Source organism: Passer domesticus, chromosome 11 (assembly GCF_036417665.1).
Source record: "Passer domesticus isolate bPasDom1 chromosome 11, bPasDom1.hap1, whole genome shotgun sequence".
NCBI classification, from domain to species: Eukaryota; Metazoa; Chordata; class Aves; order Passeriformes; family Passeridae; genus Passer; species Passer domesticus.
This window is the reverse complement of record NC_087484.1, coordinates 14,284,404-14,300,531: the sequence shown is the minus strand read 5'-3', so window position 1 is coordinate 14,300,531 and position 16,128 is coordinate 14,284,404. Positions and strand designations below refer to the sequence as shown.

The window sequence follows — 16,128 nt, the reverse complement described above, 5'->3', positions numbered from 1 at the left end:
TCTATCATTTATCATCGATGGATGAGTTAGAAAATGAAGGTTTGTTTTCTTAAAACTGAGTAAGACCAAATCTTGTCTAGGAAACTCCTGCTGGTTGACCTCAGTGTCCTCCATGGGTCTGCTGGGCACAGAGTAATGTTACAAAACTTTCTTCTGAACAGCAGGCCTGAATCTCTTTATTCTGATGTTCACTTGGCCCAGCAGGCAGGCAGGGCTGTCACTGCCTGCTTCTCAGGCTGCTTCACTCATGTGTGGGAGCTGCCCTGGTGGGATCATGCAGCCAGGGATGGACTGGTGCAGCACAGAGCTGTGCTGTGCCACCCTGCACTCCTGCTGCCTCCTCTGTGCCGGTACTGCACACACGGATGTGACTGGGGAGTAGGAGGGGAAAAGGGCTTTTCACAAGTCAGAATTATTCTCCAGCCTGTTTGAGCCTCCCGGGCAAAACGCCAAGGGAAGAGAACTGAGTCTGGTGCTTGTTTGTGAATTTAGCTCAGGAATCACTTGTGAGGGGATCTCGCTGCTGCTGACCTATTATAGAGCACATGGGAAGTTGTCACCTTAGAGACTTCATTTACCAGCCTGTGTGCTGCAGATTGTTTCTTCATGAGCTAGTGGGGAACTGAAATGGCTTTTGGAACAAAGAGTGTTGAGTAATAAGTTGGAAGTCACTCATGTCTAGGACATACCTGGCAGTGTTGCCCTGACTTTGAAATTAGAAATCATGACAGTTCCAGAGCCTGAAAATCATAATTATTTATTAGCTCTATGTGCATATTTGGCTAATAAATAACATTCCTTGGGGTTATTTAAAAGCAGCAATGAAGTGTGTTGGAAACTCCTAGGTGAACATCTAGTACTTTCCACAGAGCACTTGCACTTCAAGCTACAACTGCTGTAAAGGGAGAGGGCCAGATCAGATTCACTGTGGGTCTTCAGTAGCTCTGCTTGGAGAAAGTCACTGTGACTTTCAGAAGAGAAAGCAGTCATTACTTCACTTGGTAATATTTGTAAGTCCACCAGTTCATTTGCTTTGTGCAAACCCATGTAAGGATCTGCCAGCAAAGTCAAAATCAATACATCTTTTAAACTCTGTGAGGTTAATTTTACCTTTTTGGGGTTTTTTTCCTTAATAAGGAAGACTTCTAAAATGTCTTTTTGTCTTTTTTTGTAACAGCTGGAGACTTCAACCAAAGTATGTAGAGCACCACCAACATGTTCATGTGTGTAATTCAGCCTTATATCTGAATACAAGAATATACTCATCATAGATTAACTGTAATTGAGGTGTCTACTATTTGCCATTCATTATATCAATTTACTATATTCTTTGGAATAATGGTCATGTCAGTAGAAGCACATCTGAAGATACACTGTATATTCCCTCTGAGGTAATAGGGCTGCTGTGTGCTAAGCTAGCTGGGACTTCAAATAATATTCATTTAACCTGAATATTGCATTTTGAGCAAGTTTCCCACTCTTGTCTATGTTGTCAATCTATATCAGTTGTCTGTGTTTTACTGAACACAGTTAAGTCAAATTATTTCTTTATTGTCCAAAGAACATCTGAACTTTAGGATAAAAGAGATGGCATGCTTCTGATAGGGCAGAATAGTTATAGCTTGAAGGAACATGCTCTATTGCTAGGGACAAAGGTGTTCTTCACAGAATATTTGGCTTCTTCTCTGTTTAAGTTTTGAGACCATATTCCACAGACATAAATATTCTTTTAAACTACATTGGCTAGTGAACATATTTTTCAGTGTTCAGTGATTCTGGTTACTTAGTGTTCCAAACTGTTTCTCTTCAAGCTATGATTTTCTACTACACTACAAGAAACAATGTTTTGATGTTGTAATTGGTACAAATGGAAACTCTGCAGCTTTATTTCATGACTAAGTTGGTGCATTTCTGGCTATATATATACTTTGCTCTTTGTTTTGTATTAAAGTTTTTCAGACGATGCCCTGAGAGTGCTTTAAAATGCTACAGCTGAGGAGGGAATGTGAGTCTTGGGTGTTGGAGTGTAGGACACTGCCTTAGGGCTGGATAGCAGGATCTGCTGTGCCAGACTCTTGCTGGCAGCATTTCCCTGGCACTGTCTGCTCATTAGGGCTCTGCTTCTATAGCACACTTAAACACAAGGAAAAGTTCACCCTGCCAATGGACAAAGATAAACATATAGTCCTGTTAAAGTTAAGCATGTGCTTATGAGCTTCACTAAATTTTGGATAATGAGAGATGATGCCTGTGTGTACAAAGGTGTCAGAGAAGCTGCCCCAGGGACCTGTTTACCTTTTGCTCATTATTTGTGTTATTTCTGAGGGCTACAGATACTGCTGCTTGTTATCCACCTCACTGACATTTCCTAGTTGTTCTTCCAAGTGCTGCTAAAAAGAAAAGCTGAGATTTTGGAACACTAGTGAGTGCCAGTGATTGAATTCCATAGCCCCAGGACTGTGGATGTGGAGAGACCAGCATATAAAGAGGGGGGAAAAAAACCCCAAGCATTTTTTTCTTGTACATGTGGCATTGCCCAGTTTCTCAGGACAGCAAAGGAGAGTGAGAGAGAATAGACATTTTCTACCAAACAGAGTATAATATTGAAAAGTATGCTAAACACCGAAAATTAAAGAAAACTGTATTTTCATGTTTCATCAGTGAGAAGGGACAAGGAAAGACCTTGGAGGCAGGAGAATTTTCAAATAAGAAAACTCTGTAAAATTGCTTACTCTCCAAAAAGATTGTGTGAAATGGTTGTTTTGCTTCTGTAAAGCATGCATCATGTACCCAAAGGCTGTGCTCCCTGGCAAGAGAAGTATTTCCAGCCCCCCACTAACAGAAGCACACTGCCACTCCTGATAAGAAATCTGCCTTGTAGTAGTAGAGGGTTTCTGATGCAGAAAGTGCATCTGTAGTGTCTGCCCCAAAGGCTCTTGTCACTGCAGCCAAGATTTAGCTTTAGCATTAATACTGATTTGCTCTACCATCAGTTTTTACCAGCTTTTAATTTTTAATGTGTTTCATCTCCACTCTCAGATCCTGCTAGCCTTACATGATCCTATGATGAGAGAATAAAATCTGAAGGTAATTGTTGTGCGTCAGATGTTTCTTTTTTCCTCCTCAAATATAGTCCTGACTTTTAGGGTCATTTGTCAGAAAAGTGATGTCATGGTAACAAAATATAGATTGTCTCCAGATTTCCAGTAGGTTATCAGAGTAACTATGGATCCACCACAGCTGAAGGCTGAGGCACTGACCTCAATAAATTACCTGTCCTAGCAGCTGTAACTTTTGCTTACCATTCTGCTCACTGTTTTGCCATCTTCACTGGCTTCGTGAGTTTTGTGAGTTTTTCCTCCAGCCTGTTCATGTCCAGCAGTCAGATCCAGAGTTTACTGATAACATTATGAAAACCCTTAAGTGTTAACAGGAGGGTGCAGTCTTGTGAAGCATTTGTTTTTTTGCAGGATGTAGTCTCTTGAAGCATCTGGTTCTAAGAGGGTAATGGAGGGTTTTGCTGGGATCATCAAATCCTTGAAGTCATTGCCACATTTCAAATAGGATGTACAAAGTCTGAAAATAAGAATCTCAGGAATTTTAGAATTTTGGAAGGAATTCTGCAGACCTCAACTAGAAGATCCTACAGTTTTGCATTGTGTTTGTATCGGGGGAACCTGCAATTATGTTGGGATACATCCTGTCCTGATGAATTTTGACAGAAAAGGCTTAAGGCAGATACTTCATGTACTTGCAGTTCACTGAGTGCTTTCTGGTGCCTGACTTGGACTGAAAACAGTATTCTGCCATCCTACTCTGCCAAATAGGAAACTTTACTTGATGCCAAATAAACCTCTTCATTTTGCAGTCAGTATTTTGCTGATTCTTTACACTGCTATTGCTACCAATTTCATGATTTTTCAGGGAGCTCTATAGGCTGAACACTAATCTTCTAATACATATTAATGTATTAGATCTTAATGTAACAGGGATGTCTATCATTAATTAGTTAGCAGAGAACTAAAATGTTAAAGAATGCTATTTTATTGCTTTAAAATATAAAAGACAATGAAACGGGAATGAGACTTTTGCTAGTATAGTGTTTTCAGAAATACCAACACCCCTATACCTCTGTATAAGAACTGAACGTTCTTGTACTCATGCTAACATCACCTGTGTTTGAAGAGAACTACATTCAACACATTTCTGATCCTACAGGTGTCACAGTAAATTATACAAACAAATGAGAAAAGCCTTCATAAATGCATTTCTGCAAAAATTAACTCAGAATCAACTTTATTTATAGATCACACCCCTTTTTTTTGCTAAAAATGCATAGTCATTACATATACAGTAGTCAGCATCCAAAAGTGTACAAAGAGTAAATTTTCAAACCCTCCCAACAGAACCACACAAAATTCACACTTTTTGTTCATTGCATGCACAGCCCCTTGAACACGATACCTCCTACTAAAGCGTGCTTGAACCTCTAGCAGACAGAATTGACTTGCTATAAACTGTTTCTCTGTACTATTAACCCCCAGCTACAACACAAATCCTAAGGCATTCCCACGAAGTAGCGAAGCCGCACTTCAGAATCCTCCGTGTTCTGAGTACGGCCCAGGAAGCAATTGCCCTGAAAGCAGAAGTCTGCTGGTGGTGTTTCCTTCCAGGCAATTTTAAGCAAAAGCCTGCTTCCTTTGTCTTGGTCAATAATTTATTACTGAATTCAGTGGAATGAAGCAGCATCTGTCTATGCAAGATGTGAAAATTATTTAACTTAATTCCACACCCAGCTCCAAGACACTAAGTGTCTTGAATGGAGGTCTGTGTCTTTCAGTGCATGTGACACTACCATCTTACATCTCATCTGAGGAGAAGAGAGTAAAGTTTCAGCTGGAACTTGGGTGTTGATTATATAGCTCTGACTCAGAGCTGGCTAACAGAAGCTAGGAATATACTTGGATATTGGGAGAATTTCTAAAGGTACAAGCCTTGACTAACAAACCACTCAAACCCTTTGATGTGTTTTGTTTTTTTTCCCCTCAGCTACTGCTGCCAGTTAGAAAGCTCTTAAAAACATGGTCCTCTTCTCAGTGGTGGTTTTTGCATCAGCCCTTCCAGTTGATGGGCAGAGTGGGTTACTAGAATGATTATTCAGGGCTTCTTGACAGAGTACATATATGTGGTCAAAAGACCCCCAGTTCAGATTTCAACCGTAAGATTAACTCCATGTTGTTGATTTTGCAGAACAGGAGGGAAAAAGAGAAAGTTGTTTGATCAGTATAATTTTATGTTCTCAAATGATTACATATTTTTTTCTTAAAAGCTTCATTTACTTCAGGTCTTTTTACTCTGGTAAGAAGTTTGACGTAGTTCAAAATTCCCAATGGCAACTGAGACATAATCATAATCTTACAGACACTGATGGGAAATCCTGCTCCATTGTTTCATAGTAACTGGAACACAATCCATGGCTACACGAACAAGGAGGCCTCGTGGGTGTTACAATGCTCCTCAGTACAAGTTACCAGTGAGAATTTCTGAAGAAAAGCATATGTAAGTCATGTATGTTTTCTCTTTACTCCTGACCCTTAAGCATTTAGTCAGCCTGTTTAATACTGCCTGGGTCTTGATTGCCCCCCACTTGAGCCAGTAGAAATTTTGCCATCAGCTCCAGAAGAGACGGGATGTGAACATCCTAGAGCACAGCAATGACAGGGGTTTGTTCCAAGAGTTCACAATCTGGAAACATTCATGTTCCTCTCCCTGTGAGATGAGGGAAAATATAACATTCTCTCTGCTGGAGTTCAGTAATATTTCTTCTTAGCACCTGGGAGGGTCTTTGCATTTTTAAGTGCTTTACAAACATTTGCTAGTCTTCAGAGCGACCCTGCGAGGTAGGTAAGGTATATTCTCCCCATCTTACAGATGTGGAAACTGAGACACAAAGGGTCAAATTCAACCCTGGTACAATTCCAGTGTTTCACATGAATTAAAATTCATTCAAAATTAACACAGTTTAAACAACTTGCCCTAGATTACAGAACAGATAGTGGCAAAGCAAGGACAAGAGCCCAGGAGTGCCTGACTCCTCAGCTTGTTACTGGCCACTTGGTCATTTTTACTCTCATAGGCAATGAAAAAAACATTTTAATCTGGGCAATTACTACAGGTATGATTTGCTTCTGTAAGGCATGTGGATGGTAATCAACTGATTTTAGTGCAATAATGCTCTATGAATGTGCTGCCTCAGAGTTTACTTAAACATGAAGTAAAACTCATACTGTCATTTTCTGCAGATGCACTGTTGACAAAAACCTGACAAAGTAGCTGGATTCAGCAAATAAATAATAAGCATAACACTTGGACAACTAAGCAGAATTATCATTTTAGCAAAAAAATTGAACATACTTCTACTTTTAACTGCTACATTTCTACAAGTGCAGCATGCAGATGAAACCTTTCCCTTTGTTTCCAGACTATATAGATTCCAGTCTTGCTAATGAAGCTGCTCAGAGCTTCACAGATATCCTGGATAGTGACATTCAAATGAACATACTGCAGAAAAACTACTGTATCACCACAGAAAACAGGGTAGTGATTACAGATGAGGTTTATTGATCTTCCAGGAAGATGAGCTTGAGGCTCACAGGCTACTCAGAAGTGCCCAGAAGCCAGGCTTACTGAATATATGCCAGTGTAGATTGCAGTTCTAGGCACGTGCAAGGGGGGTGTCTATGCCACCAATACTCTGAGAAATGGCCCCAGCAACAGTCACCTCACATCAGCACAGTGTGTCAGTCTGGAGGTCAGTGCTGGCCAAACACAGAAAGACACCCAGGCATTTACAGGCCACCCCCTGTGCTCCAGTCCCCACCTTCTGCTCCCATCCCCGTACAGATTCTACTACAAAAGGCCTGAAAAGCCTTTTTGGTTTCAAACATGAGCTGTGGAATCCACAGTGCAGACCTTATGGCAGGTCATTAAAACATTATGACACGTACTTCTGCAAGCAAGTTAGTTTTCTAGGATTGCCTTATGCATCTAGTCTGCAGGTTAGACCTCTTGTCTGAGCTCTGGACATGCTTACACACGTTCTTCAGTTGTGTGCTTTCACACCAGAAAGTTACCCTGCACCCTTACAAGTCACACAAATGCTGACTCACTTCTGTGTGAGCAAATTCAAGCACTATAATTATAGATATCTTGTTCCAATTTTAATCTTTTTATCTCAGATTAGTTCTGTCCATCGGACACAGCAAATGGAACTATTATCTACATGCATGTCCTTCACTGAATAGACACAGACACTCAGGCACTCAGGTAACATTTCCCTAGATATTCTCCACACTTACTGTACCTTTTTAATTTGTAGTCACGTTTTTTTAGACAAAAAAACAAACAAAGATCCATTAATTAGAACTCTTAAATTCTAGTCACATCTCCCTGTAGCCATTCACTCTGGATTCAGCAGCCTGCTCACTGTGGCTCAGACAGCAGTGCTTGCAACCAGCTTTTACAAATAATGCCATGAGGTGCTCAGGCCCATACACGTGCCTAAACAATTTGCCAACAGAAACTTCTGAATGAAGCAATATTCTTAATATCAGAGCCAGGTACCCAGTCTTCAGTGTGACTGGGGCTCACAGGCAACTCTTGTAACAGCAGTAAGATTCCAGTAAAATTGCAGTTGGTTGCAATCCAAACTTTATACTGTTATCTGTCGTTGAGATATATATAGATGACCCTGTGTGGCCTAACTACAAATATCAAATGTATTTTTACAAGTTAGCAACAGCCATTTTTGACATTGCCTCTTGAGATGTCCTCTACATTGTGACTGACAAGCACAAATATAATTCATTATACAGTATGCTCTAAAAGCCTGGTCTTTTTAATTTGGCTTTTACTGTTTGTTTCTGAGGTGCCTTCTAGTGCTGAGGTTTGCTGTCCCTAAGATTTATTTCTTAGTTTTTAATTGCTGGTTGGATGTGCTAGTGGCATCTCCCAGGCAAATCCTTTCTACATAATTAGTTTGGATGAGTCACTGGGCTCTAACTACTATGCCTCTATTATTTTAACTTGAATACAGCCCATCTCAAAGATTTTTGGCCTCTTTTTGCAATTGTGGAAATTCATAGCATGACATCGTTGCAGGTCTTGATCCACTGGCTTTCTATTGCGAGTTTTCAGGGTTTTCACAATATTAAAGCACGTTTCAAGGAATAACAGTGTTGTGAACCAGCCTCCTCTCCCAGTGGTGCAGACAGTTTTCTGCTTTGTTGGCAGCTGAAGAAAGCAATGCTACATTTATGACAAAACTTAGTGAAAACAGGTAAAATTTAAAATACTTCATGTAGTTTCCATTTTCTTTTCATGCATCTTGGCAAATGAAAACTGAACACAGCCACTCACACAGGGCTATGTAGGTTTTTTATGGCCCAACAGCAATAACTCGGGAGGCCACAGTTTGGGAATTGCTACTTCAGATAATTCTAGCCAATATCCTTAAAAGACATCTGACCCTTCCAGAAATTACATACCAACAGAATTGTGGCTGGCAAAGAGTATATATTTTTGTTAGGCCCTTTTCATTCTTCGCTAAGAATCTAAAATATTCAAACCATTATGCTTAAAATGGGTTGAGATAAAAGCTAAATCGAGTGAGTGTAATTTTCTTTTAGCTTATGCACTTCAATTGAGAAATTTTCATAAAGCTGTTACATTGGTAGAGGGCATATCAGTTATTGGGTCTGTGATGACTCTGACCCACGTTATTTGGGTCATAATCCTTGGCTACAGTCCTTCCTATATTCCCATTTTAAACAAAGGGGACTTTGTCTTACAGAAGATTAGGACTGGACTCAAAACATTGTCTTGGCATCCAGATGCCATGTCCATGAAAATGGGAAAGACCCAAGCAGAAATACACTTCTACAACAGGAGCTGAGTAAAACAGCTATTACAGTATTACACAGTCTGACACAAGGGTTTGCTAAGGAAGTACCACCCTTCTTTAGACAATGGGTTACACAAGCAGTTTCTCACCTGAACTTTGATTGGTAAGCCCCTTGTGTAACATTATTGCACTTGTTCTGTCAGACAAAAGCAAAACGCATCTGCTTAAAATCTGCACATGGTTTACAAAAATGAATCTAGAGAAATTCAATCTATACTTAGCTCTTTGTTGTGCAACAAGGATAATACATGGGTTGCTCTGAAGAGATACTGCTTTGGAAAACACCTCCTAATTCTTGTCTTTGAACTCCCCCAAAGCTTCAGAAAGAGGACTTCAACACATCCAGCTGCAGCCACAACTAATCAGAATAGGAAAAAGTGGGGAATGACAAAAAAAGTGCCAGTATCCAGTACTTGTAGAGCCAGATTTTAGGTGCTGAACTCAGATGCAGCAGTATCGTATTCTGCAACTAATTTTAGGATGGTAAATACGACAGTGCTCTAATTAAAGAGCAGTAGAAACTAGTTCCATGTAGTTTTTTAAAAGATCCAGAATGAAATCTCATGCATCAGTTACTCTCTTTACATTCACAGAACTCCCACCGAGCTTGGCAGGGGTTTACAGCAAGTCTGGCATCTGAATTTGACTCTAGAGGACTGGTTTGGGGGTGATTTACCCAGCAAGATAAAGGGGCCCCTTAGCAACTCCCTCAGCACAACAGATGTTCCTGACATGCTGAGGGAAGAGCCATTCCATTATGCAGGGTCCTTCTTCCTCTGCCCCCGTTCCAAACCATTCTGACCCCTTTCTGGTTCAGTTATTTTACACATCCTTCTATTTTATTTTAGGATCCGAGTGGCTACACCAGCCACTCATTGCCTGTCTAATTAAAGTCTCTCCATTAACTGGTAATTCTGTAATAATTCACAACTGGTTTTCCTCTCTCTCTTAAATCTATTGTTCCCTGGCTGAAAAGGCTGCAAGACCTTAGAAACTATAGATAGCTATTGATTTGTTTGCATTTAAAATCCAGTATGTGGCTGCAAAGGCCTGTTACAATATCAGAGAGGAAGATAAATGTCAGTGCATAATCTGCTAGGAATTTTCACATAGGAGTTGATTAAAAGACTATGAGAAATCATTGCACAAATGTCTTCAGGTGTATACATATATATACACATATATGTAGCTAATAAATATATAGCTAGATATATAAATATATATGTATATACAGAGCTAGTTTAGACCTAATTGTTATGAAATTAGTAAGTGGCATTCACCATTCATGCATTCTTCCTAGTAGCAGAGCTAAATTATTTCAGCTTATACTCTAAGCAGCAACATACCAGTAAGCATTTGCTTGCTTCCCCTGGTAACCTAGTAGTTTAAAGAGCACGAGCAGTTCTGCCATGGTCATTTTCTCCAGCAAACCTCCATGAAAGGGACCTGGCTCTTCCACAGGTGGGTTTCCCCCAGGTTTCACAGCTTCTTCAGGACATGGTGGGTCTGGTCTGAGGGTCACCAGTCTGAAGGTCATCGGCCCAAGGACCTCCAGGCCAAGGGTCAGTGGCATGGGGGTCGCTGTCCCGAGGATCACCGGCGCGGTCAGTCCTGCTTGCAGAGGTCTGCAACGTTGAGGAACCTCCTGACGACCACAGCAAGGCAGACGGTCAGGAGCAGCATATAGCCCACGGTGCCTAGGTAGGTGGGGGCAGCCAGGGGCGCCTTCAGAAACTCAGCCAGGCCGTCCTCCACGTAGTGCACCTGGTCGTAGATACTGAGGAAGGTGAAGATGTGGAAGAGCTGATGGCTATGCCCCACGATGTCGAAGAGCCCCGGCTGGATCCGCTCGGGGATTTTGCTGACGTTGAAGAAGGCGGCCACCAGCAGCCAGAAGTAGCGGCGGTAGAAGTAGACGAAGAGCGTGGGGTTGCGCGCGCGGAGGTCGAAGAGGAGGCTCTCCAGCATGATGGGGCAGGCCATGCTGAGCGGCATGGCGAACACGAAGGTGCGCACGGCGAAGGGGTAGGCGCAGCACGCGGCGCGGCTGCGGCAGCAGGCGGCCGTGCAGCCCACGGCCAGCGCCAGCGCCACGGGCAGCACGAGCACGCGGTAGGCCGCGATGGGCAGGCTGCAGTCCAGCTGCCAGCCCAGCCGCTGCTGCACGTAGCGGCTCATGGCGCCGGCGTCCAGCAGGCTCAGCCCTGGCAGCAGGTAGTAGGAGTAGGCCACGGTGCTGGCGAAGCCGTAGTAGCTGATGGAGGCGTAGTCCAGGTAGAAGAAGGTGGCGCGGAGGCGCGGGGAGAGGCAGCTGAAGAGGTGGGCCGTGCAGCTCATGGCGAAGGTGAGCAGCACCCCCGAGGCGTAGCACCAGAGGGGCAGCAGGGCCGGATGGTGGAAGGGCACGTCCCCGGCGCCCCGCAGCAGAAGCAGCCGCCCGAAGCGGCTGAGGAAGAGCAGCAGTGGGATGAAGTGGGTCCAGAAGTTGAGGGTCTCGTTGGTGGGCTGCAGCACCGAGGCCAGGCACTCCTGTGCCGAGCAGTGCAGCCGCCGGTAGCCCGAGAGGATGAAGCACTCCACGAAGTCCTCGGGCACCTCGTCCCACCGCAGCAGGGCGGCAGGGCGAGGCGGCGGCGGCGGCGCCGCCTCCTTCTTGTCCCCATCGCCCGCCGGCATGCTGCTGCTGCCCCGGCCGGCCCCGGGCCCGCCGCCTCGCCGCCGACCGGGCGAGGCAGAGCCGCTGCGCCCGCAGCCGCCGGCGGAGGATCCGCGGTAGCTCTGCGCCTCTCCGCCCCCGCCGCCGCCCCCGGCAGCATCACTCATTGCAGCAGGGGCAGTGGCAGTACCGCCGCGGCTCCTCCCGCCCCGCCGCCCGGCATCGCGGTAACTGGAAACCGGCGGCGCATCCAGCGCTCCCGAGGAGCGGGAAGAGACGCCCCCGCCGCCCCGGGTAGGGTTTCCCGGGGTGGGAGGCGCTGGATACCCGAGCCGCCGTTAATGATTGATGCGGCCGCAGCGGGGGGGCGGGTCCGTGAGAGCCCCCGCGGCCAGGCGTGCGGCCGGCGCGGACCGCGGCACCCCTTCCCGGGCGCTGGGTCAGCTGGCACCGGCACTGCTCGGTGCGGGGCCTGCCCGCGGGGCTCTTCTGGTGTAAAAAGCACAAAGGGGGCACCGGGGCGCCCGCCCAGCCCCGAGCGCGGCTGCGCCCGCGCGTGCGGCAGGAGCCGGGCGGGAGCCCCGGGAAAAGGGAGAGGGACCCGCGGGGCTGGGGCATCCCCGGCGGCGCGACAGAGCGGGGAAGTACCCCCTGACAGGGCACGGGTGGCAGCTGGTGGCCGTCTGTGTGTTTCGGTAAGGCCGCTGAGAGCTGATATCCTCGGTGACATTATCTCATGCAGTGAATGCAAACGTTATTTTAGGCTAAACTTCCCCGGCCGGGCTGCATGGGGTGAGCGTCACTGACACACACGGCACCCACCTTATCTGTGCGCTCCGAGCGGGGCGGCTGGGAGGGACACTCGGGAACGGCTGGCAGGAGCTGCTCCGTGTTGATCCTTAGACAAATCCTACACTTATTGTCGTCGCGGTTATGCAAGCAGCACAGTTACATAATCAGAATATAAAAATACGGCGGAAAGCGCTGTACGGGTGTTGCTGTTCCTTAAGGCATCTGAAGGGAATAGAAGGTCAGTCACTAATGCAGGTACAGGTAGGAGCCAGACTAAAGGATTGCTCTCTGCTGCTTTAGCGTGTTTGCTTTTCTTTGTTTTCACATGGTCTTAAACATCCAATAGATCTTGGTTGCCAAAAGTACATTTTACATGGTGATATTCGGGTACATGCCTGGTCACATGGTATAAACTGAGGTCAAGCAGGGCCCTGCTCCTCGTGAGCTCTGCAGCGTGGGGTTTCAGGAAAGGAAAGGCTTTTGGGGATTACAGGAAACTGCTCAGCCTCTGGTAGAGGTGAGGCTTCTCCTGGTGCTGCTCTTCACTAGAGAGGCCACAGTGAAGAAGAGTCAGGCCAGATGCTGGACTGGGTGCTGCATCCCTGCAGAGGCAGGCAGTGGGGAGGGGGCTGTTAGCTAAAAAACACCTGCCCTGCCCTGCTCCCAGCACGCCACACACACAGGCGCTCCCAGGAGGGCTGTGGTGATCCTGTCTCAGTCCCATATGGCAGTGACACTGCCATTTGTGGTGACCAATGCCACGACATGCCCTACGGTAGAGGGCCAAAGTGACCATGATCTTCAGTCCCTCTCACCAAGGTTAGATAAGGGGTGGTTGACTGAGAGCAATCAGGTTTTAGACCTGCACTAAAGAGGCTGTTGGAAAGCCACCAGCAGCTGTTGCAACAGATGGTGTCTAGAGAACAACAGCATCCACTGCTGATTGGGAGCTGCTGGCCTTGCAGCGGCAGCGGGGCTCGTTTGACACGTTCTGCTTTGCTGCAGCCTCCTGACATTCAGGATGTGGGAGGCTTTCAGGCCTCGTGCCTCAGGGAGCTCTGGGGTATGGCCTGGCTGCCTGGGAGAGACACCCACTGGGTTTATGGCCCACTGGGGCCGCCCTCCAGGCTGGGAGGAGCAGGTGGGGTTTGCTCGTGACTCAACGCTGACAGTTCTGGTGGACACTGGACTGTCTGCTGTTGCTGGAGGTACACACTAATGCTTTAGCAGCCACATCTATGGAACTCATTGCTAGTGATCTAAGTCTTTTGCTTATTTCCAAGGCAGACTCCTCACAGGGAGAATGATCTCTGAGGACAGCCTGGGCTTTCATAAAGACTACTGCATACATATTACATTGAGTTGAGTATTCTCCTCCCAAGCCAGCTGTGGGATAGTGTGCAGGGAACCTCACAATTTGAAGCACTTAAAACCTCAAAATAGCCTCTTATTCATATGTAGTCCATCAAGGTTAGCATTACATGACCATTATGTGGTAAGCCAGGGAGAATCAGGACATCTGGAGGTCACAGAGAGGAGTCCACGTAATGTAGTGCATGAAGAGCCTCTCCATTTCTCTAACCAGAATTTATATTTAGAAGGGCATGGTCAGCATATACCATGGTTAATCCTACCATGTGTAGAATTTTCTTTAGGCTTTATCTCCAAATAACCTTTTACAAGACTCTTAAAACACTGATGAAGGTACTGCCTAATGAGGTAAGTAATGGAAGCTAATGTTAATCAGTGCTGGATGAAGACTCAAAGGAAAATATGTGCTAAAATACCAAATGTGAGTTTGTTTCTACATTATACTTTTGTTTTATTCAATGTTGATGTAATTTCTGAGGTGTTATTTTTGTCTGAAATATCAAAAGGCCTAAAATTTTTCTAAATTACTTCAATCCTACCCAGTGAAATGATGCCTTTTGGTTAGGAAATGAAAAAATAAAAGCTAAGTGTATGTTTTGCATTCAAACATACTCAGCACACTAGGGAAGAGTTTGTACTTAGCCCTCCTATTATACACAGCTTTTTTGAATAAATAAACTAATTTTAAAAAATCTTAAAAAGAGAGAAAGTCCTAATGTAATATGCAGTGATGGTGTTTGGAAAATTTAAGATTCTTTTGAAGATAAACTTTTAGCCTCACCCAATTCTACTCACACTAGCAAATATCAGTCTTAGTAGCACTTTCTTGACTTAATCCTCTACCCTACAATTCCACCTGTATAATACCTTTTTCTTTCTCAATGAGAAGTTTTATCTGAGTAAAAACATTTACCCTCTTTGTTTCCTCTGGATTTTTCTCCTGCACTGAAACCTTTTTAGTAACTCTGTCTCTGATGTGACATCTTCCATGGAACCCCACTAAACCAGAGAGAGGGTCGAATTTGGCCCTGTTTAAAAAGAGTAGCTATTAAAGAAAGGGAAGCTTTAGCCTCATCTAACTTTGTTTGCTGTACCTCCTGGTTGCAGTTTCTCTGGGAGAACATCTGAAGAGATACACAGACATACAAAAATGGTCCTTTTGTTCTGTGTGTTTTTTTTTACCCTTTCTTGAATGTGTATCAATCTCTTGCAAATAATGGTTTGATGGGTTTTACTGCAGTGATTACAATACTTTGTAATAATTGAGTAGACACTGTGTTTTGATCCAATACTGAAGGGATTAACTTGCCTTTAGAGATCCTACTCCACTATCTTTGTAAGACTGGATAAACAGGAAACCTTGCGTCACTTTCTCCTTCTTGACTAACTAACTAGGGTCAATTATACTTTATAAAGCTAATACCTTGATAGATAAAGAAAAGTGGGACTGATACCTATATTTTAAAGCCTCACCTGGAGGAGAGAAAAGGTAGATGTTGTGAAAGGGAATAGCAGTAACCAACACCATCATAGCTGCACAGCAATGTTCATTTTAATGTCTCTATGATCAGGAGCTTCTAATTTTCTGCCCTCTTTACCTTGAAGCTGAATATCTTCAGGTTTGTATCCTTTATGCTTTAAAAACTAGCAATGAAACCCATCTGAAAAAACACCAAACAGCAAATTGGGTAAAATACTTCACATTTTAAGAAAATTTCTCTGAAAGTTTGGTTGTTGTCTTTTTAGAGTTCCTGGTTTTGAAGATTTGAGGTAATAAAACTTGCCTTTTTCTTGACAGCAGCAAATCTGAGCATAAGTATTGCTCTGAAATTAGTTTCACTGTGATGAAGAATAACATATTGGGTAGGTGCATATTTCATGTTTTCCATGGTCAAAATCCACCACTGTCCCAGATTCCAGGGGCTCGTGGTAAGAGCAAAGTACAGCTTGTCCTTTGCAAGGGTTGCAGAACTGAACCCTCACTTACAAAGTGCATAACTAAGAAATTGTTTTGTTTGTATGTGCAGAGTGGGAGTGTTTTGCAGAGCACAAATTGCTACCCACTGTTAGTAACCTGACAGGAGGGACTCTCAGCAGGGCGAAGGAATGACTGGCATTGCACTCATCTTGAACTTCCATGCTTTCAAAACAGCTGATAGATGTGCACATCTGGATTCTAGCCACGTAGGCTAATTCTCTCTGACAAGAAGCTGCAGGAGAACTTTTGAAATTAAGCCTTCATTTGATACTTGCACTAATGCCTGCAAACTACGCTGCAAATGAGTGACCCTTCTCAGCCAGACGGCTCAAGTCAGATGTTGGCCCTGTGACTGGTTTGCGAAATGTT

General features: G+C 44.5%; 1 protein-coding gene and 1 long non-coding RNA gene across 4 annotated transcripts in view; one reads left to right on the top strand and one right to left on the bottom strand.

The window, feature by feature from the left end:
- Positions 1–4,110, top strand: part of LOC135278921 (uncharacterized) — a 31,288-nt gene extending 27,178 nt beyond the window's left edge. For 2 of the 3 annotated variants that reach the window (XR_010346299.1, XR_010346301.1), the window contains one exon: positions 1,178–3,027. This is a non-coding gene — a long non-coding RNA (uncharacterized LOC135278921). The other variant, XR_010346300.1, reaches the window with a different exon arrangement.
- Positions 4,111–4,279: 169 nt separating this feature from the next.
- PAQR9 (progestin and adipoQ receptor family member 9) lies at positions 4,280–12,992 on the bottom strand. The gene has a single exon (XM_064385814.1). The coding sequence runs from the start codon at positions 11,783–11,785 to the stop codon at positions 10,568–10,570; it is 1,218 nt and encodes a 405-aa protein (XP_064241884.1). The 5' UTR covers positions 11,786–12,992; the 3' UTR covers positions 4,280–10,567.
- Between the last annotated feature and the right edge of the window lie 3,136 nt (positions 12,993–16,128).

Coding starts and splice junctions, on each gene's coding strand:
- PAQR9 (XM_064385814.1), bottom strand. CDS start 11,785: ATGAGTGATGCTGCCGGGGGCGGCGGCGGGGGCGGAGAGGCGCAGAGC.